The 25,728-nt window shown below is 42.4% G+C and overlaps 1 protein-coding gene across 1 annotated transcript; it reads left to right on the forward strand.

The window, feature by feature from the left end:
• The first annotated feature begins 102 nt into the window (after positions 1-102).
• On the forward strand, positions 103-23,511 carry LOC130405713 (uncharacterized). Its single transcript, XM_056610880.1, has 11 exons — positions 103-309; positions 1,079-1,158; positions 2,125-2,243; positions 2,420-2,878; positions 2,955-3,165; positions 3,331-3,545; positions 4,032-4,185; positions 4,537-4,646; positions 4,734-4,931; positions 22,696-22,921; positions 23,297-23,511. Exons 2-11 carry the CDS (start codon positions 1,119-1,121, stop codon positions 23,509-23,511), a joined length of 1,947 nt encoding a protein of 648 aa, XP_056466855.1. The 5' UTR covers positions 103-309; positions 1,079-1,118.
• Positions 23,512-25,728: the final 2,217 nt, after the last annotated feature.

The following is a 25,728-nucleotide window of genomic DNA, read 5'->3' on the forward strand; positions in this document are numbered from 1 at the left end:
AATGCGAATGCCGTTCCGATTCAAATCGGGCGAAAATAAGTACCGAAAGGACCCGGATGATGTACTCAAAACCATAGACATCAAGCTGTGTTCGAAATCTCGTTCCCTATTCCCTATATAGTGCACTATATAATGTACACTATATAGGGAATAGGGAACGAGTGTATAGGGGACGATTTCGAACACAGCTATATATGATAGACGGAGCATCGAATGCTACCGCCTACTGGCACTGACGAGACGCGGGGCTGCCATCTTGGAGTGGTCATCCGCTCCACTCTGTAATCCATTTGGCTGGAGCAATGAACTGTCAGCGCATTTAATTAATCATACCTCACTGAATACCACTGATTTTCATGCGTTTTTTTGTCATACGTGTAGCTATGATAAAGGCCACATGGTTTGGCGTGTTTTATTATTCAATACCAATTATACCAATAGTACGGTAATGTTAAATCTTACTTGTGAAAAGTAATCCCCCCGATTCCTATTATGGATTTTGACTTTTGAGGGTTGTTTTATTTTAGCTCATGTACCAAACATACTTTTTCTGTGGCTGTCTCCACACACACACACACACACACACACACACACACACACACACACACACACACACACACACACACACACACACACACACACACACACACACACACACACACACACACACACACTTGAACATTTCTTTACATCTATGTGACTTTTCTAAAACATATTTTCAACCTCACTATATCATCTGAAGGATCTGCATTTTCTAGTTTCAAATGATATTAGTATCAAATAGGGTAAAATATTTTTTACCTTAAATGATTTGACAGTGTTTAAAGGACATAGCAGGACATTGGAACTATATTACACCAAATTACTTTTACTATTTGATACTTAAGTTAATTTGAAGCAGGTACTTTTATACTTTTACTGAAGTCGACGTTTCAAGGGAGTATTTCCACTTTTACTGTAGTAATATTTTGCACATGTCTCAACTTTTACTCAAGTACGTGGTCTGAGTACTTTGTCCACCACTGTAGGTAACTAACCCAGACAAGCTTTTCTGAACTTGATTCTGTTTTTGGGACAGGGATATTCAGAGCTGGAGAACTACGGCGCAGCTGTCGAGCATGGATGACTTGGATGTCACAACACTGTCTGTGTTACAAGGTAAAATGTATTTGGTTTATATAAAGTATTAGTGGGTGCATGCTAATCTAACTGTGTAGGCTAGATAAGAGTAAACGAGTCCATGAGTGCGGGCTCTGTTGGCATCGTGGAGGAACGTGCATCTTATTTGCAGAGATAGCAAACTTAGCTAGCCTACTTTGTGTAGTACTGGGGATGATTAGTTGCATCCGTTATCTACGACTTGCATCAAAAGTAGCTAGTCCACCTGGCTGTCAGTCAAAAAATAGTACCACTCGGTAACGTACCGGAGATCAAAATAATAAGCTGACAGATTTTGCGTTCTAGCAAAAATGTACCCATATCAGCTTCTGAGCAATATTTTCTGTAGGTTTCATTATATTATCTGTGTGTCACAATCAACAGCTTTCTCAGCAATGGGGTTCAAAACTCAAATTGCAGAGAACTCTTGCATGCAGTAGAGTAGGGCCAGTCAAATTTGAAATACTTAAGCATGTTTGCTTGCCTGTTCCTTCTAGGTAGGGGTCTGTAGTGCATCTAGTAGGCCACGGTAGTGCCCTAAAGGATTTATTTTAAAAGCCTATGTTATCTAGATGGGATATAAACTTGTAATGAAACATGTCCCACCCTAGCATATGCCATAGAGAGCAGTTTGCAATGTATTTTTATTGTATCAAATACAATGGTTTTCATGGAAAGTAGACATGGTGCTCTAATAGGGAGTGGATCCCAAAATAATGTTAATGTTAAAGGGAGAGTTTGGTGTAAATTCATCCATAGCCCTGTTGGTGAAGGTCACATTTGGCTGTCCAGAGTCAAATTAGTTAGTAACCATCATCCAGGTCAACCTAATGGATCATCATTATGGCATTTAATGAGTAATAGGAATTTTTGACAGTTGCTGTTAAAATGAGGGTGCATTGAAAAAAAGGAAATCATGGTTTGATAGTGAAGCTGATTATGTTTCCTCTTCCTGTATTTTTAAAGCTGCTGATGTTGATGAAGGGGTTTTAAAAACCCTCTCTCGGGAGGATCTTTTGGATCTTCTTCCTGGACCACAGAACTTTCTGCGAAGAAAGAAGTTGTGGGATCACATTCATCCAAAGGTAAATGTCCACATATGTGGCTAAAGAGAACCTGGCTGTTCAAGGTCTGTAGGATAATTGGCAAAACTAAAAGAGGATAAACAGTTATTACTGGCAAAGTGTAGATTGTTTTTCTGGCAAAGGGTTTTTCTGACACCACACTGTAACCCTTAATAGCAAATTTGATTTAATTGCAGGAACAGAGTGAGAATGCAGTGAGAGAAGCCATTGATCAGCCATCCATGTTGCCAAGCCAGCCATCCACACATGCCATGTTACCAAGCCTGCCAAGCCAGTCATCCACAAGTGCCATGTGGCCAAGCCCGCCACGGACCTCCACCCCCAAAAGCCATCACCAGAAAACCGTAAAAATGCCGGACCCTCCTGAGTATGTGGTATACACCGATTCAGAACTTGACTTGGTTCGGAGCCAGTATTTTGAACTGCTACGCAGTGGGAAAGGGTCACAGTGCAAGATGTCTAAAGACCTATTTTGCAGACTGATAAGGAACACTGTAACCAGCATGGTGGCTATCCTCCGTGCCAGTAGTTCGTGTCATGAACAGATGTACCCTTCAAAAAGGGAAATTCAGGCAGTGGCTGAGAAGATTGTTGATTATTACCCTATGCTGCAAGACTCATCAAACACGCCTTATGTAAGTGCCTTTTCTATTTCAAATAATGTAGTGGGTTAGGCTGTGGAGTAATGACTCAAACATTTCTTTCCTACAGCTGACTGTGTACTCTAAAATGTATAAGCGTATCCAAAACATCAAGTCCCCAAGAAAAAGGCAAGGACGAATGCCACAACGGGGGGTACCTAAGAAGAGGTCTCTCCTTGAGTCAAGTCTTGAAGATGACAGTGATGCTTCAACCAATTTGTCGGTTGCTTCAACAGTAATTCTGCCGGACAGCGATGATAACGATGCTGAGCTAAGCCAAGGTATGCCAATGGAGAAGTAAATGAGTGCTAAAATATTCCACCACAATACGATTTTGTTTGTAAAGACCCGTTATCATGAACCCATTTTAACTTTTTTTAAAGCCTTTCTAGGGGCATGAATAAATGTCCTTGTATTTGACCTTTTCTTTGGTGTTGTATGTTAAGACCAGGACAGCCGCAAAACACAAGCAAGGCACTATCAGACATTGCAGACCATGTACAGCAAACCTAAGTCTAAGCCAAATGGAAGTGATGTTGCTCAGATTTTGGACTTGGAGTTCGAGGCCAGACGGGCCTTTATTGATTCTGATGCAACAAAGGAAGAAGACAAGGCAGCCAAGATTATGGATGCATATCCATGTTTTAGAGATCCCCGACATGTAAGTAATTTTGCACCTTCTAACATTTGAAGCAGACACTTCTGCCGTCTTCATGTCTGACAATTCTGGCGCAAAATGAACAAACCTAGGGTGTGTTAGTACATCAATATGAGTTCGAACGATTGCAGGGATTTGTTTTGACGGCATCTGAATGTAATTTGCCTTCAGCGTATGCCGCTAATTACCTCTGTGGGGGCAGCGGGTAAAGTAAAAAGAAATCGCTATTTCTATACAATTAACAAGAAATAGCGATTTAGTTTGTTTTTACCCAGTGTCCCCACAGCTAGAATTAGGAGGTAATTAGCGGTATTTTAGTTAAATCCAGATGCCATAAAAACAAATCCCTGCAATTGTTCAAACTCGTAATGATATACCAACAAACCCTAGGTGAATTTTGCGCTGGAATTGTCCTTTAGCTGTTTTCCATTGATCACAGCACAGACACCAAGTTTGTATATTTGCTGTATGCCGAATTTTGTCTTGTAGGCAGTTGACGAGCTTGGGCGTATCCTTGGTGGCGCCAACAGTAAATACATTGACGATACCAAGAAAAGATGGCAGACCTTCTGTACCAATGTCCAATTCTATGGTCTGTGGAAGAAGGTCCTAAAACCCCCCATTCCTGTGGATATGGCTGGAGGTATGTTCTGTATTATAATCTGCATTGTAATCTATCAAATCATGTGCAGAATATGTGCATAGTGTATCTGACATATGGACTGGAAACCGGTCTATTCCATGCTGTTCTCTTTATGTGGTAACAGTTGGACCAAGGGGTCATGCCCGGTCTCTACAGATTCATCTGTTCCCATATAAAGTGAATGGAAAGAGGAGGCAAACGACATTTTGCCGTTCATGTATGCTGTTTACTGAAGTAACTTTTATGTGATAAATTTGCTATGTCGAATGTTAAAGTTCTATGAAGTAGAGTATTATTGTAAGGTTCAATGCATAATGAGTTTTCTCTTGTTCTGACATTGCTTCCACCCAGCGGATTTCACCATTGCCCTTCTGAAGGCATTACCATCCCTCTTCCCATCACCAACACCACCACCAAAACGTCTCGGAGGAGCCAGTGAAGCATTAATTCATGTCCTTGAGGTGAGAACTAGGTTGTGTAGTGTCCACATTGTTTTTACTCTATTATGCTCCACATCCTGACTTTTTTCACATTTGGTCAATCTGTAGGAAAATGAGGATCCCAACAAGTACCTTGAGAAACGCCAACTGTCCTCCCCAGTCCTTCTATACGACGGCAGTACCTGCATTCTCGCAATTGGCAACTCCCCTGTGAGTACCCTGGAAGATGTCTTCAATGGTATGCTTTCATTGATGGCCTACTACTACACCCTTCACTTGACCTATCCGAAGTTTGTTTCCACACTTGTCTGTAATTCAGACTGAGGTGCTTCATGATGCAATTCATGATCGGGATGCCACAACGGCGTACAAGAAGGCTATGAATGAATGGAAGTCGTTTGTTAAGAATTAGATCAAGCCATGCTTAAATTTCTCCTGTAATATCCAAATACAGAAAAACATTGGTTGTTCATAAAAATGTTGCTTCTGCAAAAATATTTGTTCCCTTTGTAACCTTCAGTTTGAACAGGTTAAAATAATTTCACGGGGGGGGTTAACGTTTGTTTGCAGTTTCTTTTTATGCAATATCCTGCTCTTGATTGCACATTGCTAGCATTTATTATGCGTGTGCTGAATTTATTCACAGGAAAGTATTTAAAGGTCCCATGACATGCCATCAGGTGTGGTGGGATTAGCCGTTACAGATGGAAAGCCAACCCCGACAGAAAACGACCTAATTCACTCACGTATCAACTTCATTACGCCGTAAAAAACGCTGTAAAATGTAGAAAAACTGTTTTTTACGCCGTCATGCGCAAAAAATGCGCCGCTTTTTACGCCGCAATGAAGTCCTTTAAGAGCGTGCGTAAAATACGGCGTCTCTAGTATGCTAATAATCTCTGCCCTTCTTTTCTCTCAGCCAATGCATTTGTAGTGTTTGCGCCCAATCGCTGATCAAGACTAGCAGACCAAATGCATTGGCTGAGAGAGCCGTTTAGAGGGCGGTTTGATGCTCTAAACTGCGTTTTTTACGCATGCTCTTGAAGGACTTCATTGCGGCGTAAATTACAGCGCATCTTTTGCGCTTGACTGCGTAAAAAACACTGTTATTTTTTACGTTTTTTTTACGGCGTAATGAAGGTGATACGTGACGGCATGAGGTCGATTTCTGTCGGGGTTGGCTTGCCATAGTTACAAGCCGTTTTGGAAATCAGCACCTTATGACATCACACGGGTGGGCGTGTCCACCAGATGTGTGCTGGATAGATCAGTCTACCAGCCTACCTAGTGGACTGTAGCAAACGTTGGACATCTATCCTTCTAGGTGGACACACCCACCTGTGTTGTCATAAGGGGCAGATTTCCAAAACGGCTTGTAACGGCTAATCACACCACACCGGTTGGCATGTCATGGGACCTGTAAAAAAAAATTATATCTTTATGCAATATTATTTAGAGAAGTCCACTACAATTCATCTAAATTATACCAATTAATCTAAATTATATATTGTATACCATTCTATGAGCCAAAATGTTGCTGGCTTATTTGATATTTGTACATTTGTTTCATTTGTATATTTGGCATATTTGTTGGGTCCAGTTGAACTTCCCTGTGGAAGCTAAGTGACTCATTGAAAATCTTTTACACATTGACTGACTTTTATTTCAATGCAATTCACATTGGCGAGAAATTAAAGCAATAACCTATGTACTGTTAATCCTGGTTTGTGGTGCCTTATTACACAGCACAACATTTACATTTTAGTTGGTACACACTGGTTTTCCCCTATGATGTTACTTGAATGAATTTATTGGTCTGCTTTTTGGCACATGCTCTCTTCCTGGATAACTGCCTTTATTTTAAGATCAGGAAACTTGTTTCCAGTAACTACTATACTAATTGTGTTGACAATGTAAGACTGATTTCAAGTACTTCTATCTAGAATTTAACATCTGTGAACTTGTTTTCAGGCCATAAACACTATCCAGAGACTGGTTATAAGTATTTTTATCTAGAATTTAGCATATGTGAACTTAATATTAGACCAAGGATACTAATCAGAGACTGGTTATAAGTATAATTATCTAGAATTTAGAATCTGTGAACTTATTATTAGACCAAGGATACTAATCAGAGACTGGTTATAAGTATAATTATCTAGAATTGAGCATCTGTGAACTTATTCTTAGACCAAGGATACTAATCAGAGACTGGTTATAAGTATAATTATCTAGAATTTAGCATTTGTGAACTTAATATTAGACCAAGGATACTAGACAGAGACTGGTTATAAGTATAATTATCTAGAATTTAGCATTTGTGAACTTAATATTAGACCAAGGATACTAGACAGAGACTGGTTATAAGTATAATTATCTAGAATTTAGCATTTGTGAACTTAATATTAGACCAAGGATACTAGACAGAGACTGGTTATAAGTATAATTATCTAGAATTTAGCATTTGTGAACTTAATATTAGACCAATGATACTAGACAGAGACTGGTTATAAGTATAATTATCTAGAATTTAGCATCTGTGAACTTATTATTAGACCAAGAACACTTACCAGAGTCTGCTTAATTCTAGTCTAGAGGCAGCTTATTTTAAGACAACTTGTCAAGAAAAGTTATCTTGCTGCATGGACAGATAATTTCACTACTTTTAAGCCATTTTCTGATAGATTTGAGTGTTTATATCTTAAAATTTGACCACGCTTTTTTGCAGTGTAGCCACTGGTAAATCATAATGTGCCTTTAAACTACACAAGAAGGATAGAATTTGAGCAATTGAGATATTGAGTCTCTTAATTAGACTTGACTATTCGAATTTCTATCTTGACAACACAGTCTCACTCCAAGAACGTCAAATACCGACGCTTGGCAAAGGCAGTTTAGCGTCGGTGACTGACGGGAAAGCATGAAGGTATTATTGTAGCAAAAGTCTTTAGCACCTGTAACTGCAGAAGTTGAATGCGTACACTAAAGTCACAGTACATTTGAAGTCGTATGTATTTATTTTGCATGTGTACTCTAAAGTCAGAAATGTGTAACAGTACATTTGAAGTTGTAAATATTTTTTTCTACCATTGTAAACACAAAATAGGGTCTACGAGTACGCAAATCTGTGTTACAGGTGCACAAATCCTTTTGCTACAATCATTGCAGCGCAGTTGGTGCAAAACACATTTGCACACCCGTGTTTCATAATCTGAGAACATGCCCAAAATGTGTGCATTCGCAAACCCAAATTTGAACTAATGCATCAGAAGTTGCACATCTGTGAAAACAAATAACACAAATAAAAATGATAAAGAACGCTATGTTGATTCAGCATTTTAATGAGCGACCACAAGTCCCTCGTTACAACTTCTCAAATCTGCTCCTGCAAGTCTCAGCTGTGGGTTTTTTGGCAGGTAGTTTTGCAACATGTCTAGGTGGTAAATGTGTAGCAAAAGTATTCATATCCTTAGATGCCAGAGCGTCCGTGGGCAGGACAAAATAGTTCCGCCCATAATTTCCTAATCCAATGAAAGTCGCCGGCAGGGATGCATTTCTCAGATTACACTGGGACCCACCGCGTGCCAGCCATGGACCTATAAAGATCGCAGCATACTCTGCGCAGGATACATTCCTTTCTGGAGAAGTGAAGAGGGCGTCCCACTGAACGGAGGTGGGTATCCTACATGTTATGTTAAATGAAATGACTTAGTTCAAGTGAATTGCCCCCAAAGTATTGCATGAACATGCCACAAATGTCCTTCAATGTGTTTTAATGGTCGCCATAACATAAGTTCAGAAATGTCTTGGATACTGCAACGCCTGTGTGAAGTTGCCCTAAAAAAGATTGAAAAAATAGTTTGAATCCCCTTCCCCATCGCCCAAATGATGTTTTAAGCGCTGGTTTGAACCGGTAAAATTACAATTTGCTACGCGATCACCAGATAGATAGGCTAGTGGTAGTCATGCTTGTCCATTGAGCACATTTGCGGCATGTTAATGCAATACTTACTTACTACATACTTAATAATATACCAGCCTTTTCGAGATAGGTATGCTAAATTGTTTACACACATTTCCCGGGGTCCCGAGAACGACATATCCGAGATTGTGTGTGGGGATCCCAGTTAGGCCCCAGAATAAGGTATTCAAATTTCAGTGCGGTAGGACCTTCCTATCTCAAAAACTGCTTTTCCACCACATTCTCAACCACTGGGTCTTGCAGGCAACACTTCTGAGGGGCTCTGTCCAAATAACAGTCCATTTGGGAAAAGCTTTTTTCTCTAAGGGAGAGAACTCCAAATCTCGGATATGTCGTTCTCTGGACCCCGGGAAATGTGTGTAAACATTTTAGCATCCCTAGCTATCTCGAAAAGGCCGGGGAAGGGGAGTGGGAAGGGGCGTGGCCTCCAACAGTAAAGTAAATGCACATTAAACAGAGGTTAGTTTCTAGTCCCCATTTTTTGTGGGATGGAGGTGTATATTTGTGGCTTAATGTGTGTAGACACAGCTGGCCCGTAGCCACGTTTTTGAAGTTCGGGGTCAAAAGGAGCCGGCGGCACGCCGCTTATGAGATAACAAAAAGTTAATATGCATTTCTCTCATAATTTTGTCATGATTAAAGTGAGGCCTGATTCTCAGATATGCATGTTGGGTGTAGGTCTGTGAAGAACTTCAGGCCAAAATCTTGCAAGCGAGCCGCTGGGTGAGGTGCAACGAGATGGAGCACCTGCTGAGTCATTTCTCGTAGGGCTGGAGCCCCCAAGTTGATAATGATATATGTCCTTTTAGACACCCTTTGATATAAAAGAGATCCCAGGTCTATAGCTTACTTGTCCCAGGTCTATAGCTTACATTAACGGACAACAATGTCCGTTAATGTCCTTCACCTATTGCATCACTTCCTTTTTGATCATTGTAGTATATGATAGTATTATATGATAGTATATGTGGTGGTGGTATATGATACCACCACCAAATAGGAAGCACACTCAAGAGGACGAATGACCTCTCACACATATTTAATTAATTGTTTAAAATAACACTGCCTCGTTAAATCAATGAGCTTGGTGTTTTGCTTTCAAGAATAGGTTATAGGCTGCAAAATCGGTCCATGCCCGTCTCTCAGAGTGACGTAACAAGCCACCAGACATTGGAATATCTATCTATTTTCTAACCAGCGGACCCTAGTTTACGACAAAAACAACACAATTGACGGCAGCTCCTTTGCCGCCCTTAACCAACGTGGCTTGGAGCCATGTAAGGAACAGAGGGGGCTGGCAAGGCAACCACGAGTCACGTGACGTGGACGCCCATTTAAAAGAAAAGACCAAAAAACGTTGGCATGTCACATGTTTAAAGCCGTTATTGTATTTAATTAATTAAATATTAATAGATCTGTATCTGACCATTGACCATCAACTCGGGAATTCTATGAATGAAATTCATATTGACATATGGCACTATATCCCTATACTCCCATCTTGAATTTAATCGACCATTCTCGTTGCTTAGAGGAAGACTGGTGGTATCCGTATATAATACATATATAAATAAATAGGCCTATATGTATTTATTTATTACACATCTCTTCACAATGCTGTGGAACGCTCCGTTCACTTGCATGGGCCATCCCAACTTCCAGCCGTGAATTATCTTTTCCTTCAGGGCTTAAAGTTTTTTTTAAAGTTAAAGTGATTTAAACGGCATGCGAGCTGCTGGTTTCAGCGTCCATAGCAACCATCATAGCAACCATGTCATTATAATTATGTGGAGACCTGAAATATCTTTCTTCATAACTACCAAACCAAACATCCTTCACATTCACCGATCGAAGATTATGAAAGTAAAATGCATATTTCTCGCTAAAAATGTTTAGGTAAAGACTTTTAATGGCGTAACTATGCTAAAATATCATATATTCCACCCAGAATAAAAAGTATGTCCGCCATTTTCACAGAAAGAAATATCCTAAAAACCATCCAATAGGAAAGATGCTCAGCGTCTATTAGAGACGTAGTCGGGTTAATACAGGAGTAAATGGGCTGCTGGAGCACCCCCTTTCCGTCTGCAGAAGAAGCCGACCTTTCCCGTCACCGACCGACGGCAAAGGGTACCTTTCCCGTCAGCCACTGACGCTAAAGTGCCTTTGCCAACCCTGGGTATTTGACATTCTCGGAGTGAGACTGTGTTGATCTTGAAGTAAGATTATTAACTAGCAAAAGGTCTCTTAAAATAAGAATTTTATTCTCTTTAGCTGACTTTAAGAATTAATACCTTGAAGTTATTTTAATAATTAACCAAAAAAGTTCAAAACAAGACACAATATCTTAAAGGTCCAATGGCATGCTACTGTCTCCTGCCGTAGCCCCGCTGCCGAGGCAGCGACAAGGATCCACCGCCCTGCAATGGTGGTGCCTTGGCAGCGGGCAGCGCTGAGGCACCAACGCCTCGCATATTATACAAAGATATCTATATCATATATTACATATTATCATGTCCAAAAGCTGTGTGCGCCTCCAGACGATAGTATGAATCTCAAACGACTGCGTCAGGTTCTCTGACGTCTCTGGTTCTTCCACTTCCACATCAATCTGAAGTAGACTGAACCATGACATGGAGGAGAAGAGAATTGTTGACCACGATTGTGCCGGAGCCCTGCTGCCCGCTGCCGAGGCACCACCGTCTCGGAAGCGGGCAGTGCCGAGGCGGTGGTGCATCGCGACAGCGGGCAGCAGGCAGCAGGCAGCAGGCAGCGGGACTCCTGCGGGAGACAATCGCGGGCAACAATCCCTTTCTCCTCCATGTCGCAGTTCATGTACTTCAGGGAGTCAAAGCCAAAGTTCCTTTCCACCAATTCCTTCTCCACCATGGCTGAGATAACCCCCACTACGAGTCTCGTTGTGGAAATACCAGACACGTCAGAGAACCCGACGTGTTATGCGCCATAACACCCACAGCAGAACGGTTATCCAAACAACAAAGAACTGTACAACAGTCGTAGCTCATTGTCTCATTGGCGGGCCAAATTCTCTAGGCGGGCAAAGCAGAGAAGGGGAGGGGACGTCCCTGTATGACGACATATGGGGAAGAATTCCAAATCGGCTTTTCTGAGCTTTGTTTTTTCAATGGCAGAGCAGGATACCTAGTGCTTGTTTTACACCTAACGCCATTTATAGCTACTGTGGGACCATAGGCAGGCTAGGGGAACTCATATATTTATCTTAGAAATCCTGATAAAGGGAAATTGTCATGCTTTGAATAATTGTCACCTTTATATAGCTCGATTTTATTATTCCAGTGTAACAAACATATTCTGATGCACAAAGACTGCCTTTTATGAGTTTGGGCCCCTGCTCTTCTTATATTTTCATGTCCATGAATATAGGCCAACTAATGCATGGTAGAGAACAGAGAGAGTCCAACAGAGGATGCAGTGGAGAACGTAGAGCAACCAACGGAGGTTGCAATGGTGGTGTAAAATGTAACGTGACTAACGTAGGATGCAACGGTGGAGAACAGAGAGCAACCCTCTCCTGATTTTGTCATCCCAGAGCATTTTGGTGCTCCGTCAAATGTTATAAAATTCATTTAGTGGGCAACACAGAACAGTCTAATACCTTTTTCCAAATAAGTCAAACTGTATTGTCATGTTTGTATTGTCATCTTTTCTATAATGACAATTAATGAATTATTTTTTATAAATTGTCATTTCTTAAGATTCTTCAATTAAGAAGTTGTGCAAGTGGTCTCAAAGGAACATAATCGTGTTCCTTTGCTGGGATAATTTGCAAAAGATGTCCGTTCCATGTAACTAGTTAAATTGAGCTGAAATTAGCTTAATAAATCTTATTATGAAAAAATAATTCTTATGTGAAAAATGCTTGGCAAGATTCTTCTTTTTAGTTTTCTATTGTTAGCCTATCAGTGGAACGTAGGGTGCTCATGAATGTGAAATGACTGAGTTTCTGATTCCAGTTTTTCCAGCTTTTCAGAATCTCTCTCTCTCTCTCTCTCTCTCTCTCTCTCTCTCTCTCTCTCTCTCTCTCTCTCTCTCTCTCTCTCTCTCTCTCTCTCTCTCTCTCTCTCTCTCTCTCTCTCTCTCTCTCTCTCTCTCTCTCTCTCTCTTTGCCTCAGATATGTCTTGGCTCTACAGGTCATCAGCAGTGTCCCATCTACATTGGGCCAGGGTCCATTAGCATGCGATGGATCCTCTTTGCGTGTGGAGGAACTCCGGAGACTCCCACCAGGGGAAGCAGTACAACAAAGGGAAAATGATAAAGTCACAACACATTGTGCCTTGATGTGGATTGTATGAACGAGGGAGGGAGCCTGCTGCAGCAGTATGGTGGGGGAGGTGGGTTGTGGTGGTGGTGGGTTGAATGATGCAGAGCCATCTCTGCCACACCGTTTTCCAATGAAAAAATCACTTGAGCTCCTGGCACCTTTGCAGAAAATTTTATTCTTCCCTCCTTTTTTCCGCTCTCTCTAGAATCACCCCATTATTTTACTCACAGAAGACACACACACACACACACACACACACACACACACACACACACACTAACAGAGGCACGTATCAACCCACAGCCGAGCACTCCTGCCCACGGTGTACTCTGCTTGCCTTTCTCCTTGAGGACCTTGTGTGTGTGCACCATCAATTTTGGATGTGCTGGCGTCCATTCTGCCATAAGCCTGTTACCTTCCCATTAGACCCAGTGAGGAAGCATCATCTGACATGACAACTGCTGTACCCACAGAGCTCCCCTTTATTGACACCTTTAAAGATGGGCAGCTGGATTTTTGTCACCCTTTTTTGATAAGACCAACGTCAAATTGAAGCCTGCAGACCCTCCTGATCACGCAATCTCACATCCTGTTCCGCTACAGGAGTCAGGCATGATCTCTAGCCACCTACATTGATTTTAGAGACAGACAGAATCCCTCAGCCAATCAGCGTGACAAAACATGCAACGCCATCCTGGTGTGGTGTTTAGAAGGGCAAAAACATATTTTCCGCCAAGAAACTCCTCTAGTGCACAATCTTGTTATGCAAGAACTTATGGCTGTTTTTACTCAACCTATGTTAATGTTACCGCCACTGCTTTGCGAGACGCCGTTACGCCGTTACAGCGGCATTACAGGCTGCTGGCGGCAGCCTGTAATGTACGTCATCCACTAGGACGTAGGTCCCTGATAGGCCCCGAATACATTGTAATCTCAGGAAATCGACGATAGCAGCCAGAGGTCTGGACTGAACCATGTAGAGAAACAGAATGTCAGGTGATTAGGATGGTCTCCAGGCTAGTCATGCTCTGCTAGAGATTGTCTGAGAGTGTAGGATGGTTGAAGGCGAAGCCATCAATGTCTACCTTGCTGACATCTGCCTTCATCTTGTAAGCTCTGGGCAAGCTCCTGGTCCCTCTCTCCTCACCACTCCCAAAACATGCTGATCTTCAACCTCTCCTTCAGAAGGAATATAGTACACTTTGAATAGCTTTTTTAACAAGCCATGGCAGTGCAAACTAGGCTTTGGAGGTATCAAGGTATTACTTTAGTAGGCCAGGGCTTCTACAATTCCCAAAGATGTGATTTTCAATAACAATAACAATCAATTATATATTTTTTTGATTGTTGATATGTATTTTGGCCAAGTTTTGAAGAAGGATGTATTATTAAATAGTCTCAAATAAAGTCTCAAACATTGCATTGTTGAGACTTAAATTGGCTTGTTTGCCAACATTAGGGGTTGGCCTGGCTAGGCTGAGTTCCCTCTCGTTCAACAAGTTGCCAAGACAGAAACTGAAAGTAGAATGCATTGCAGCATAGCAATGCTGTGGTGGTGTATTACATCAAATCTCAATAGCAATTTGTGTAGTTTGATATTATTCTTTTATTTATATATATATATATATATATATATATATATATATATATATATATGTATGTATATATTAGATCGGATAAGATCAGGTTTCAACAGGCATTCACACTCCAGATTTACAGCGAGGTGTCCAGTACGAGTCCTGTATGTCTAGCGGTGTAAAACTATCCAGAAGATGGTTAAGCAGCAACACTGCTCTCTATAGAGCCATCATTTGGTTATTACCCTGACCTAAATAATAGCCCAAAACTAAATAAAATCGGATACGTCTCACGTTTTAAATTTTCCCCAATGGCTATAAAAATCTCTAACCCGGGGATTCCACCGGACGCGTTACGGCAACGTTACGGCTGCGGCACGTCTTTGCCGCGACTTTGCCCTGCTTGCATTTCCACCGGGCGCGTTACGGCAGCGCAACGCTGCCTTGCGAGCCAGCCGTATTTACGCGAGATCACGAGATCCCGCGATAATCCTAAACCTAATGTACTCACCTTCCACTCCCAAAACTACTGCAATTAAATGCCAGGCTTTGTGAAAATGGTCTCATTGATTAGAATGGAACCTATCTGCTGCGGTGACCGCGGCCAAGACGTGCCGCTACCGTAACGTTGCCGTAACGCGTCCGGTGGAATCCCCGGGTAAGTGTGCATCAATAACTGCAACAGTACCTGCTACCCATCATTCCTGTTCAGCCTGATGTCATCGGCTCCTCCCTCTATGGAATAAGGGCTCTCAGTTCCTCTCTATTCATTATTCGATAGGTCATAAGTATTTGAAGACTTGTCTTCTACTACCAGCAGCCCAGTTGTTGTTTTTCTACACAAATAGACTCATTTACAGACAAACTGTCAGAAAGGTATGGAGGTATGAAAAATAGATGGCACCGGCCCAAGCCTACTACATACTGTCACGGAACTGTTTATCTCATGGATTCGACAAGGCAACCCAGAGCACTTCTACCAGGAGATAGAGGTATCTATCGGACTGGCATATGGTTTACAAAACTCAGATACAATTCAATTTCATCCTCCCCTTTGGCCATCCCCAAGGGGAGGTTCTGAGAAGGAAATATCCCACAACACATTTTGTCTGCTTTATAAAATCTTCTTCCTTGGCTCAGTTTATTGTCATGTGTGTAAAGTCCTGCATCCTGTTCTTGTTCACTGCTCTGTTTGGGTATTGTGAGAATACAGTGTCTCACAAAACGTCTGTGATCGAAAAGTCTAATGTATTTCTAAGATTATTTATTTTTAGTTATAGAACAATAGAAAAATAGCAGGCCTGAGATTTACTCTACAATCAGGGCACATATCTGAACGGTGCTCTGCCCCCAGTCTATTAGTTTAACATACATCGAGCACTGAGTTGAAGATGTCTCCAAAAAACCTTCAACATTCAGACAGTCAGACATTTTCATTGACCTGCTTTGACAATTGAGCAAGTAGTTACCATATTTTCTGCACTATAAGGTGCACCGGAGTATAAGCCGCAGCAGCTAAATTGAATGATGTGTACATAGATAAGCCGCACTGGACTATAAGCCGCGGGTGTTTTAATATTTAATTACCATACGCAAGGTTTCGTGCACAGAGGGGATTGTCTGGAAAGAGATGGCTGCTTGAGGAAGCTCCCATTTATTAACATTTCAACAAACAAGTTGCATATTTGCATAACGTATTCAAGTGTTACCATTTAGTGCAATAGTAGCTACAGAACATATACTGTGCTGTGTAAACGGTACTGTATCACATAGCGTATCAGACACACAAACTTTTCAACTTTCAAATTTAAACAGTGCGCTCCGAGCGCACATACCGGCAATGATCTACACAGCAGTGGTTTTCAATCAGTGGTCCTTGAAGGAGTGCATAGGTGTTCCCCAGCAAAATTAGTTACCGTAATAGCGTCAAACATTTAACCACTTAAAGGCATACTGTAAGATTTCCAGTGATATGCACTTTTTAATATGTTGTTGAAATTGGTTTTTACATCCTGACATCAATAAATAACTTATGGGCAATGAAAAAGAAGCGAAACAAAAACGAATTCTGTATCGGCTATAAACCTGTTAGAATGCTTACCAATCGGAGACATTGTACCCGAATCTAAAGAACCAATCACAAGCCTGCGCGTTCTCTCCCCTCTGTGTACGAGCCTGAGCCGGCCTGAGCGCGTTCACGGAGGGCAAAGAAAGCGTTGTTGTCATATAGTAGTTCATGACAGTGGACTAGACCTAGTGAGCCTACAACGTCAACACGATGGAAGACAAACAGAAGTTACCACTGCCGCCGTTACTTGCCCCGGTTCATCCTTTTAAAAAGGCAAGAAAAAGAAAGATGAAAAGGCAGCAACAAAAAAAAATTTGGAGAGAGCTCGAGGAAAAACGAGGATAAATATTGGATTCGCTTTTCAGCGATGGCGAAAGCTGAGGGAGTGGTATGGCCTGAAAAGTGACGCAATGGTTGCCGTTTTTCTCTTGGACAGGTAAGCTTTCGTCTTGTTTCCTGTTTATTTTATATTTGTGTTCAGAAGAAGTCTATTTTTGTGTTCAGGGAATAGTCTGCTCGCCCCGCTAGACTGTCTGCTTCAGTTGACTGAAGGCTCCGACTCAGCTGTTAGCTACAGAGCTACTGTTTAGCTAACACAACTCAAGACTCGCACACTGTACAGACCGTAAATGTAATCAGCCAATATGTTTAAAAAGAACTCCATCTACAATGTTCCTTTCTAACTATATTATTTTTCTAATGTTATGTGGTCGTCAGCTTCTGAATGTGTCATTTCGTTTAGGCTTTTCACAAATGTGTTGATGCAGGGTCTGTTTTTCTTTTTTTAATTATTTTTATTTTATAGTTTTGACAAGGCTAATTCCTCGACACCATTGAAACACGGATCAATGAGACCACCTCCTCCTCCTCCGCCTTTGTCAAGCATTCACACCGAGTCGGTCTTTGACCGGTGAGTAAAGGCTACAATGCTACATTAGTGTTTTCTATGATGGGCAATACATAGGGTTATACAATGCGTCATAAATGATATAGGCACAAAATATATGCGCAGACCTTGGGTCAGTTAGTGTTTACTCTGTGTGTATGGGGGAAAAGAGAAGCTTCTTATATACCGCTCAGGAAAAAATTATGCGACCAGTCTGGATTTTTCTGAATGATCTCTACATTACTTATTGAAAATGCTCTAAATGACAATATTTTTATCGTGAATTTGGAAGAAATGTTGTCAGTAGTTTATAGTAATAGTATAAAACCAAAATGTTCATTCTACTCAAACAAAAATAGAACAAGAGACACTGGACATGTGGAGTGGTCTCTTCATTTTTTCCAGAGCTGTGTAGTGTATGAATTTCAGTGTACAAACTCAGACATTGTAATGCATTGTGATACTTTACAGCTTTTAACTCAATCTCCCCTCCCTCCCCATTTACTCTCTCTTCACTTATTCTTTGTATTCCAGTCCAAAAGTCTATGATATGTCAATTATACAGTTCAATGTACCATTGTACCACTAACTAAATAAAAATACAGATTGAAGATACTTGCCAAGCCTTAAACTTATATTTCAACAAATGTATCTCTCTGACGAGACAGCTCTTGAAGAATTGGATGCAAGGTATGATACATGTACTAATAAAAAAAAATCTTATTTCTTGTATTATATCTCCAAAAATGATTTAGAAGTCAAATCTTGTCCCTGCACCTCTGTGTCATGTTCAATAGGCTCTGTGCACAACTCTAGAAGCGAACTTCCGGTGTCGCCGGGTGTCGGCATACTAGTTTCCGGTCTACTTCCCGTATCAGTTACCACGGCAACTATAAATAGTAAAAAGATGGAAAACCCAACCAAACAACGGAAATTTAATGTTAGAAGACTTCACAAGCTTCAACGGAATGAAGGCGGATCAAACCAACACTGCTGTGTACCGTTGTGCTCAGCTTCCAGCCGGTAACACGGGCTGGTGTGTGGGAGGCTGGGAGCGAAGAGAGAGACCGGCGAGTCCCGTGCCTTGCTCCGACCCCGAAGAGCCTGAGCTACCCGTTCCGATGGTCTTAGACCATGAGTACAGTGCTACTAGTACAGTGTGTGTTGACCGTGAGCACTACAGTGCTATACAAAAAGAGACATTTGTGGAGTTTGAGGCAATGTGAAGCTGGTGTGTTTGTGTCTGTGTGCGGCTCGTGTGCTTGCACTGTGTTGGGGCCGTGGTGGGCGCTCTCGGCTGGAGCTTTCTGCGTGTTGTGGTGGCTGACGAGGAAAGTGCGCTTGTGTGTACATTTGTGCTGTTTTTTTAATTATACATGTTTGTATTGATTATTTGATTAAACATATGACCTCAGCTAAATCCCCCCACGGACACTGTTATAAAAGAAACAGGCGTATAACGGTTTGTTTATAACGGTTGGTTTATCGCTAGCTTTAACATACACTCAAGCTGTGAGGCTTCTCTGATTTCTTCATGGACCTGTGGCACAATGCTCTGATAATCACCTCCGATGTTCCCTTATCTTTGCTAGACACTAAAAAAATGGACACACGTTGGTACAGTTAGTACTACAACGGACAGTTAAGTGTTTTAAATACAGAAAAAAAATGTTGTCGCTAAAAAATGTTCACTAAAAAGCCGGTAGTCTGTCACCTACCCTCAAAGTTACGCAAATAACTCGAAATATAGAGCTTAAATCCTTTTTCCCGCTTGCTTGTAGGGGCAAGGGAACTAGCACCAACAATGCGGTTAACAACGTTAACATTTATTGTCGGTAGGTCTTGGAGACATCTAGAAAAGCCAGACATGTTCACGCTATGGACTGGGTCAGTAAGTAGACCGGAAACTAGAATGCCGACACCGTCAGTTGACTTCCGGGTTCTAGTGCACAGAGCCTATTGTTGTTGTTTTCGTTTCTATTTATTTAGTATGTCATCCCTGAGCCCTGTACCACAAAGCTCGCTTAGAGGGTTAGCGAGGTATGTTGAGCTCCAAGCCTGGGTTAGTTGTACCACGAAAGTCGATCTCTTTTAGCGTCGCTGTATCACCATGGTGACTTATGCTCGCAACCAAAACTGTGCCCTATACCACGAAGCTCGCTGAACATACCCAGGCTTTCTTGGGAAAACCTGGCTCGACAGAGCCGCAACTCGCAATCAGAGTTAAATGGTACCACGAAGCTCACTTTAGATTCAATTAGTTGAACCAGGTTTTCCGCTTTTGGTTCAGTGCGCGTTCACGTGAAAGGGGCGTTTTTTGCGTCATTTTTCTCACCTTTACGATAGATCAAGCTGTCTATATGCGTATAAGTGAAAATATTCTGCATATTGTCTGTAAAATAACTATGCCAAATGCAGAATTGTTCGCCATTAATCCAAATAGAATGATGATGATTTAAAAATGCATAAGCAACGTCCATCCTGCCTTATTCTATCATTTAGGGAATTCACTTTAAATACACCCTATGTAAGAAATGTATCGCATGTTTTCAACCGCCGAGAGGTAGCGGCTGTAGCGTAGTGGATTAGTATAAGACCCGAACGCCAGCGACCGGGGTTCAAATTCGCCGGTCTATCATCATGTATTTTACCCCCATAGATGTGGTGCCAGCACGGCCTTTAAAATATGGGTTCAAGTTCGAAATAAGCACAAAAATATAATTCCATAAGCTTTAGTGAATAAGCATTCCATATGCATGATAATTGGGACTTTTTAAGCTTCACATAAATACGCGTCACTTGGGAGTCGAACCCCCCGCGCAGATATTCAAGACTGACGCGCTACCTCCACTCTAGCACTCTGTCACGGAGACACAATGCGCAACAGTAAGCATTGTCTACATAAGGTCCAAAAGGACGATCAAATAACGAACACCCTCTTATGAGAATCTGTATCTCTCATGAAGAACCCCAATTTCGTTGTTTGCACAATGACAATAAAGTCTGAAATCTGAATATCGTCAGACAATGCCAGGGAATCGGTTCTGTCCCGTAAAACCCTCTGTCTCCGGAGAGACGCCTGTACGAGAAGTGCGCAGAGGTCCACGGGAACACCCAGAAATGGTGACGCCATTGTCAGAGGAGGGGTTAGGAAGCTGCGCACGCCGATTTAAGTAGCCGATCTCCGGCTAGACTAAGCCGAAAAACTGCTCCCGACCAGGTTTGGTTGCGAGCATAAGTCACCATGGTGATACAGCGACGCTAAAAGAGATCGACTTTCGTGGTACAACTAACCCAGGCTTGGAGCTCAGCATACCTCGCTAACCCTCTAAGCGAGCTTCGTGGTACAGGGCCCTGGTCGGGAGCAGTTTTTCGGCTTAGTCTAGCCGGAGATCGGCTACTTAAATCGGCGTGCGCAGCTTCCTAGCCCCTCCTCTGACAATGGCGTCACAATTTATGGGTGTTCCCGTGGACCTCGGCGCACTTCTCGTACAGGCGTCCCTCCGGAGACAGAGGGTTTTACGGGACAGAACCGATCCCTTGGCATTGTCTGACGATATTCAGATTTCAGACTTTATTTTCATTATGCAAACAACAAAATTGGGGTTCTTCATGAGAGATACAGATTCTCATCAGAGGGTGTTCGTTATTTGATCGTCCTTTTGGACCTTATGTAGACAATGCTTACTGTTGCGCATTGAGTCTCCGTGACAGAGTGCTAGAGTGGAGGTAGCGCGTCAGTCTTGAATTTCTGGGGGGTTCGACTCCCAAGTGACGCGAATTTATGTGAAGCTTAAAAAGTCCCAATTCTCAGGCATATGGAATACTTATTCACTAAAACGTATGGAATTATATTTTTGTGCTTATTTCGAACTTGAACCCATATTTTCAAGGCCGTGCTGGCACCACATCTATGGGGGTAAAATGCATGATGATAGACCGGCGTATTTGAACCCCGGTCGCTGGCGTTCGGGTCTTATACATATCCACTACGCTACAGCCGCTACCTCTCAGCGGTTGAAAACATGCAATACATTTCTTACATAGGGTGTATTTAAAGTGAATTCCCTAAATGATAGAATAAGGCAGGATGGACGTTGCTTATGCATTTTTAAATCATCATCATTCTATTTGGATTAATGGCGAACAATTCTGCATTTGGCATAGTTATTCTATAGACAATATGCAGAATCTTTTCACTTATACGCATATAGACTGCTTGATCTATCGTAAAGGTGAGAAAAATGACGCAAAAACGCCCCTTTCACGTGAACGCGCACTGAACCTAAAGCGGAAAACCTGGTTCAACTAATTGAATCTAAAGTGAGCTTCGTGGTACCATTTAACTCTGATTGCGAGTTGCGGCTCTGTCGAGCCAGGTTTTCCTAAGAAAGCCTGGGTATGTTCAGCGAGCTTCGTGGTATAGGGCTCTGGACCTGACCGCTGATGTTGATGCTGATGCGTATAACGACATTCAAAATGCTACGTACGTTGCTGCAGATTTTTATTAATTTTTTACTTTTGAGTTTTAGGAAAAAACATTTTGATTATTTTAATTATTATCCATGACTTTATTCTTTTTTCCCCAGTATTGACTGGGAGGATGACATTTGGTTTCCTGATAAGGACACAGAGTCTGTGTCATCATTCGAAGAAGATGACACCAGGGAAGTCGATTCAGATGATGACAGTGACGATGCAAATTATAGGCCTTGTATTTGTGTGAGGTAGGTTCCGTAACTTTTGGCTATACCTACAGTCAAAATATTGTGTTTTGATTGTGATTTCACACTGCTATTTGTATTACAATAGGACTGGCGGTGCTCTCAAGAGTCAGATATGCTTAGACGCACTTCCAACAGTCAGCATGGAGGACACTGTTCATGACGATCAAGACAACACCTCAGATCCAAGTGCCTCGGACATGACTACATTTCCAGAGTCAATAAAAGTCATTGTTGTGGATGACATAATAGGCCAATATGCATCCATTGCATATCATGAAAGTCTGAAGCAGCTTGCCCATTATCTCCTGCTCCCTATTAACATGTGTCCTGCTAAGGACCCACAAACAAAGGTAGAGTGCCGGGCACCTGGACCTTTTGAATGCACTGTCAAGTCCAGGGGAACAGCTGCTGTTGTTGAGTCTTTATTTGGTGTCTACTTTTTCACTTGCATTACTTATTTTTCATGTGTGTTATCAAAAATTGTGTATAATGTTATATGATTTTTCTCTCCTCTTCTTTTTCTCAGATGTGTCCTTACGGCCACACTGTGTGGAAATGGGCATCCCAGCCAACATTAAAATACGGAATGCTGGTTGGAGATTTCATGTTGGCCACCAATATCCTCTTGTCAGGCAACAACTTCGCCAAAATATCTCTGCTTTTCAAGTTCATGAGAATGGGGATGGTGGACACTTCATCCTTCTTCAGGATTCAGGACTCGTACTGTGTGGACACTGTGAAGGAGTTCTGGAGTGAGCAGAGAGCCTCAATCATCAGTCAGCTTCAGTCAAAAGGGCCTGTTGTGGCACTGGGTGAGTTTGACACCAGACAAACTATACAACTTAAAGTTCAATTCTTTGTTTCCAGAATATTGCATTAGTATAGCAGATGCATGATGACCCAAAACAGTACAACAGAAAACTAAGTAAAGTGCACACAGAAAGCAGTATGATGAGGTCTTAAATTACATTTAACAAAATGTGTATACAATGTAAGTATATTTTTAACTGTGTTACTCTATTGATTTTGAACAGATGCCAGGCTACTTGTTTGTTTTTATCATCTGTGTGAAATGCAGTATTAACCCTTTTAGCTGTCTTTTCAAAAAATATAATTTCTCTTTAAAGGCGATGGGCGCATGGATAGCCCAGGATTCTGTGCACAGTATTGCACGTATTCTGTCATGGAAAACGAATCCAAACAGATCATCTGCATGGTTAACATTGACAAACGTGTGATCATGGAGAAGGAGGGCTTCATGCAAGCGTTTGACACACTCCGCCAAGACCTCAGCATAGCTGAAATCTGCACAGATGCTCACTCAAATATCCGCCCTCTTTAGTAGGTGTATTTTTGTTAGGGGGTGTAAAGAGAAAATGATAACCTATGATACTGTATTAAAGCAAAGAGTTTTATTTAATAACAAGAGTTTCTCCGGAGGATCACTTTCTGCTGCTCATGGAAGGCAGACAGTCAAGAGACGAGTGATAGTTTACTGTAAGGAGCATCACATATTGATGTCACATTTGCAGCACAGGGGTTAGATACATACATTTGATTTACAATAGTTTGCATACAGGAAGTTTACAGGGTGGCTGAATGAATCACCTGGGGACTGTCTGGCCAGACAATAAGGGGTACTTATTGCCTCCACTTACTTGGAGGCAGCCCGCAGAACTGGACGCGGTGGTGGCCTAGCTGTCATCCACAAACAGGACCTGGAGTTGTCCCCCATGGTGCTGCCTACAACTTCCTCCTTTGAATGTCTTGCATTCACATGCAAGCCCCCCCATCCCATGACTGTTCTACTCATATACAGGCCCCCTAAACCCAACTCTGCTTTCATCCCGGAAATGTCTGATCTCCTCACAACACTCTGTACTACCTCTGCCAATACCATCATTCTGGGTGATTTAAATATTCATGTTGACACCCCCTCATGCCAGCCCGCTGCTGATTTTCTTCAGCTGCTAGACTCCCTCAACCTACAACAACATGTTGATGCCCCCACACACTCCAGAGGACACACAATTGACCTGGTCATTTCAAACTCCGCCCCCATCAGCAACCTACAGGTCTATGATCTTGGCGTCTCGGATCACAGAGTTGTGTCAATGGAGCTCCCTTTTCCTTCCTCCCACACCAAACCAAAGCGGCAGATCCACTTCAGGAATGTGAAAAATATCAACATGGATGCCCTGGCCCTGGACCTTCAACATCTCTCCTCTGGCTCAACTGACTCCCTCTCTGTTGCTGACTCAGTGGACTTATACAACCAGTCCCTGAGCAGTCTCCTGGATCTCCACGCCCCCTTAACATCGAGGTCAGTCTCCTTCTCGCGCTCCGCACCCTGGTACACCAGTGAACTACGTACAATGAAGGCTGCTGGGCGTGTCCTTGAGCGGCGACTCAAGGCCTCTGGTCTGACCGTTCACAAACAGGCATACAGGGAACACAGGAGGGCATATGCTGAAGCCCTGAATAATGCACGGTCCAGGTTCTATTCCGCAATAATCAACAATAGCCCTGGTAACTCCAAACAGCTCTTTTCAACTGTCCATCACCTTCTCAAACCCCCTTTACCATCCCAATCTGATGTCACCACGGAGAGGTGCAACATGCACATCAACTTTTTTAAACAAAAAGTGAATAACATCCGCTCACAGCTCTCCACCACTACTGCCCTGCCCCTTCCAACTGCTGACCCACCGATTGACTCTGTCCAGACCCTCTGCTCCTTCTCCAGCATCACAAAGGAAGAGGTGGAGGACGTCATCAGGAAAATGAAGCCATCCACCTGTGCACTAGACCCCTTCCCTACAGCTCTGCTGAAGGCCAACATCTCTGCTGTCTCTCCACTCATCACCAATATCATTAACCACTCCCTCCTGGCCGGCCATATCCCATCTGCATTAAAAACTGCTGTCATCAGACCAACATTAAAAAAACCTACCCTTGATCCAGAAGTCCTCTCCAACTACAGGCCCATCTCAAATCTCCCATTTCTGTCAAAAGTTCTGGAAAAAACTGTTGCAGCACAACTCCAGGATCACCTCATACAACATCAATTGTTTGAAAAATTCCAGTCTGGTTTCCGCTATGGCCACAGTACAGAAACAGCCTTGGTCAGGGTCACAAATGACCTCCTGATGGCAGCAGACACCGGCTCCCCATCTCTCCTCATCCTCCTGGACTTAACAGCTGCTTTTGATACGGTCAACCACAATATTCTCCTTCACCGCCTGCAATACCATTGGACTATCAGGAAATGTAAAGAACTGGTTCACCTCGTACCTCACTGACAGAACTGAGCACGTTGCCCTGGGCAAAGCAAAATCACACACCAACAACGTCACCTGCGGTGTCCCCCAGGGCTCGGTGTTGGGCCCCACACTGTTCTCACTGTACATGCTCCCCCTGGGTAGTGTCATTAGCAGGCATGGCTTGTCTTACCACTGCTATGCTGATGATACACAGCTCTACATCAGGACAACCCCCACTTCTTCTGCCCCTCTGCCAACATCCACACTGACCACCTGCCTGGAGGAGATAGAGGCGT

Source organism: Gadus chalcogrammus, chromosome 16, assembly GCF_026213295.1.
Source record: "Gadus chalcogrammus isolate NIFS_2021 chromosome 16, NIFS_Gcha_1.0, whole genome shotgun sequence".
NCBI classification, from domain to species: domain Eukaryota; kingdom Metazoa; phylum Chordata; class Actinopteri; order Gadiformes; family Gadidae; genus Gadus; species Gadus chalcogrammus.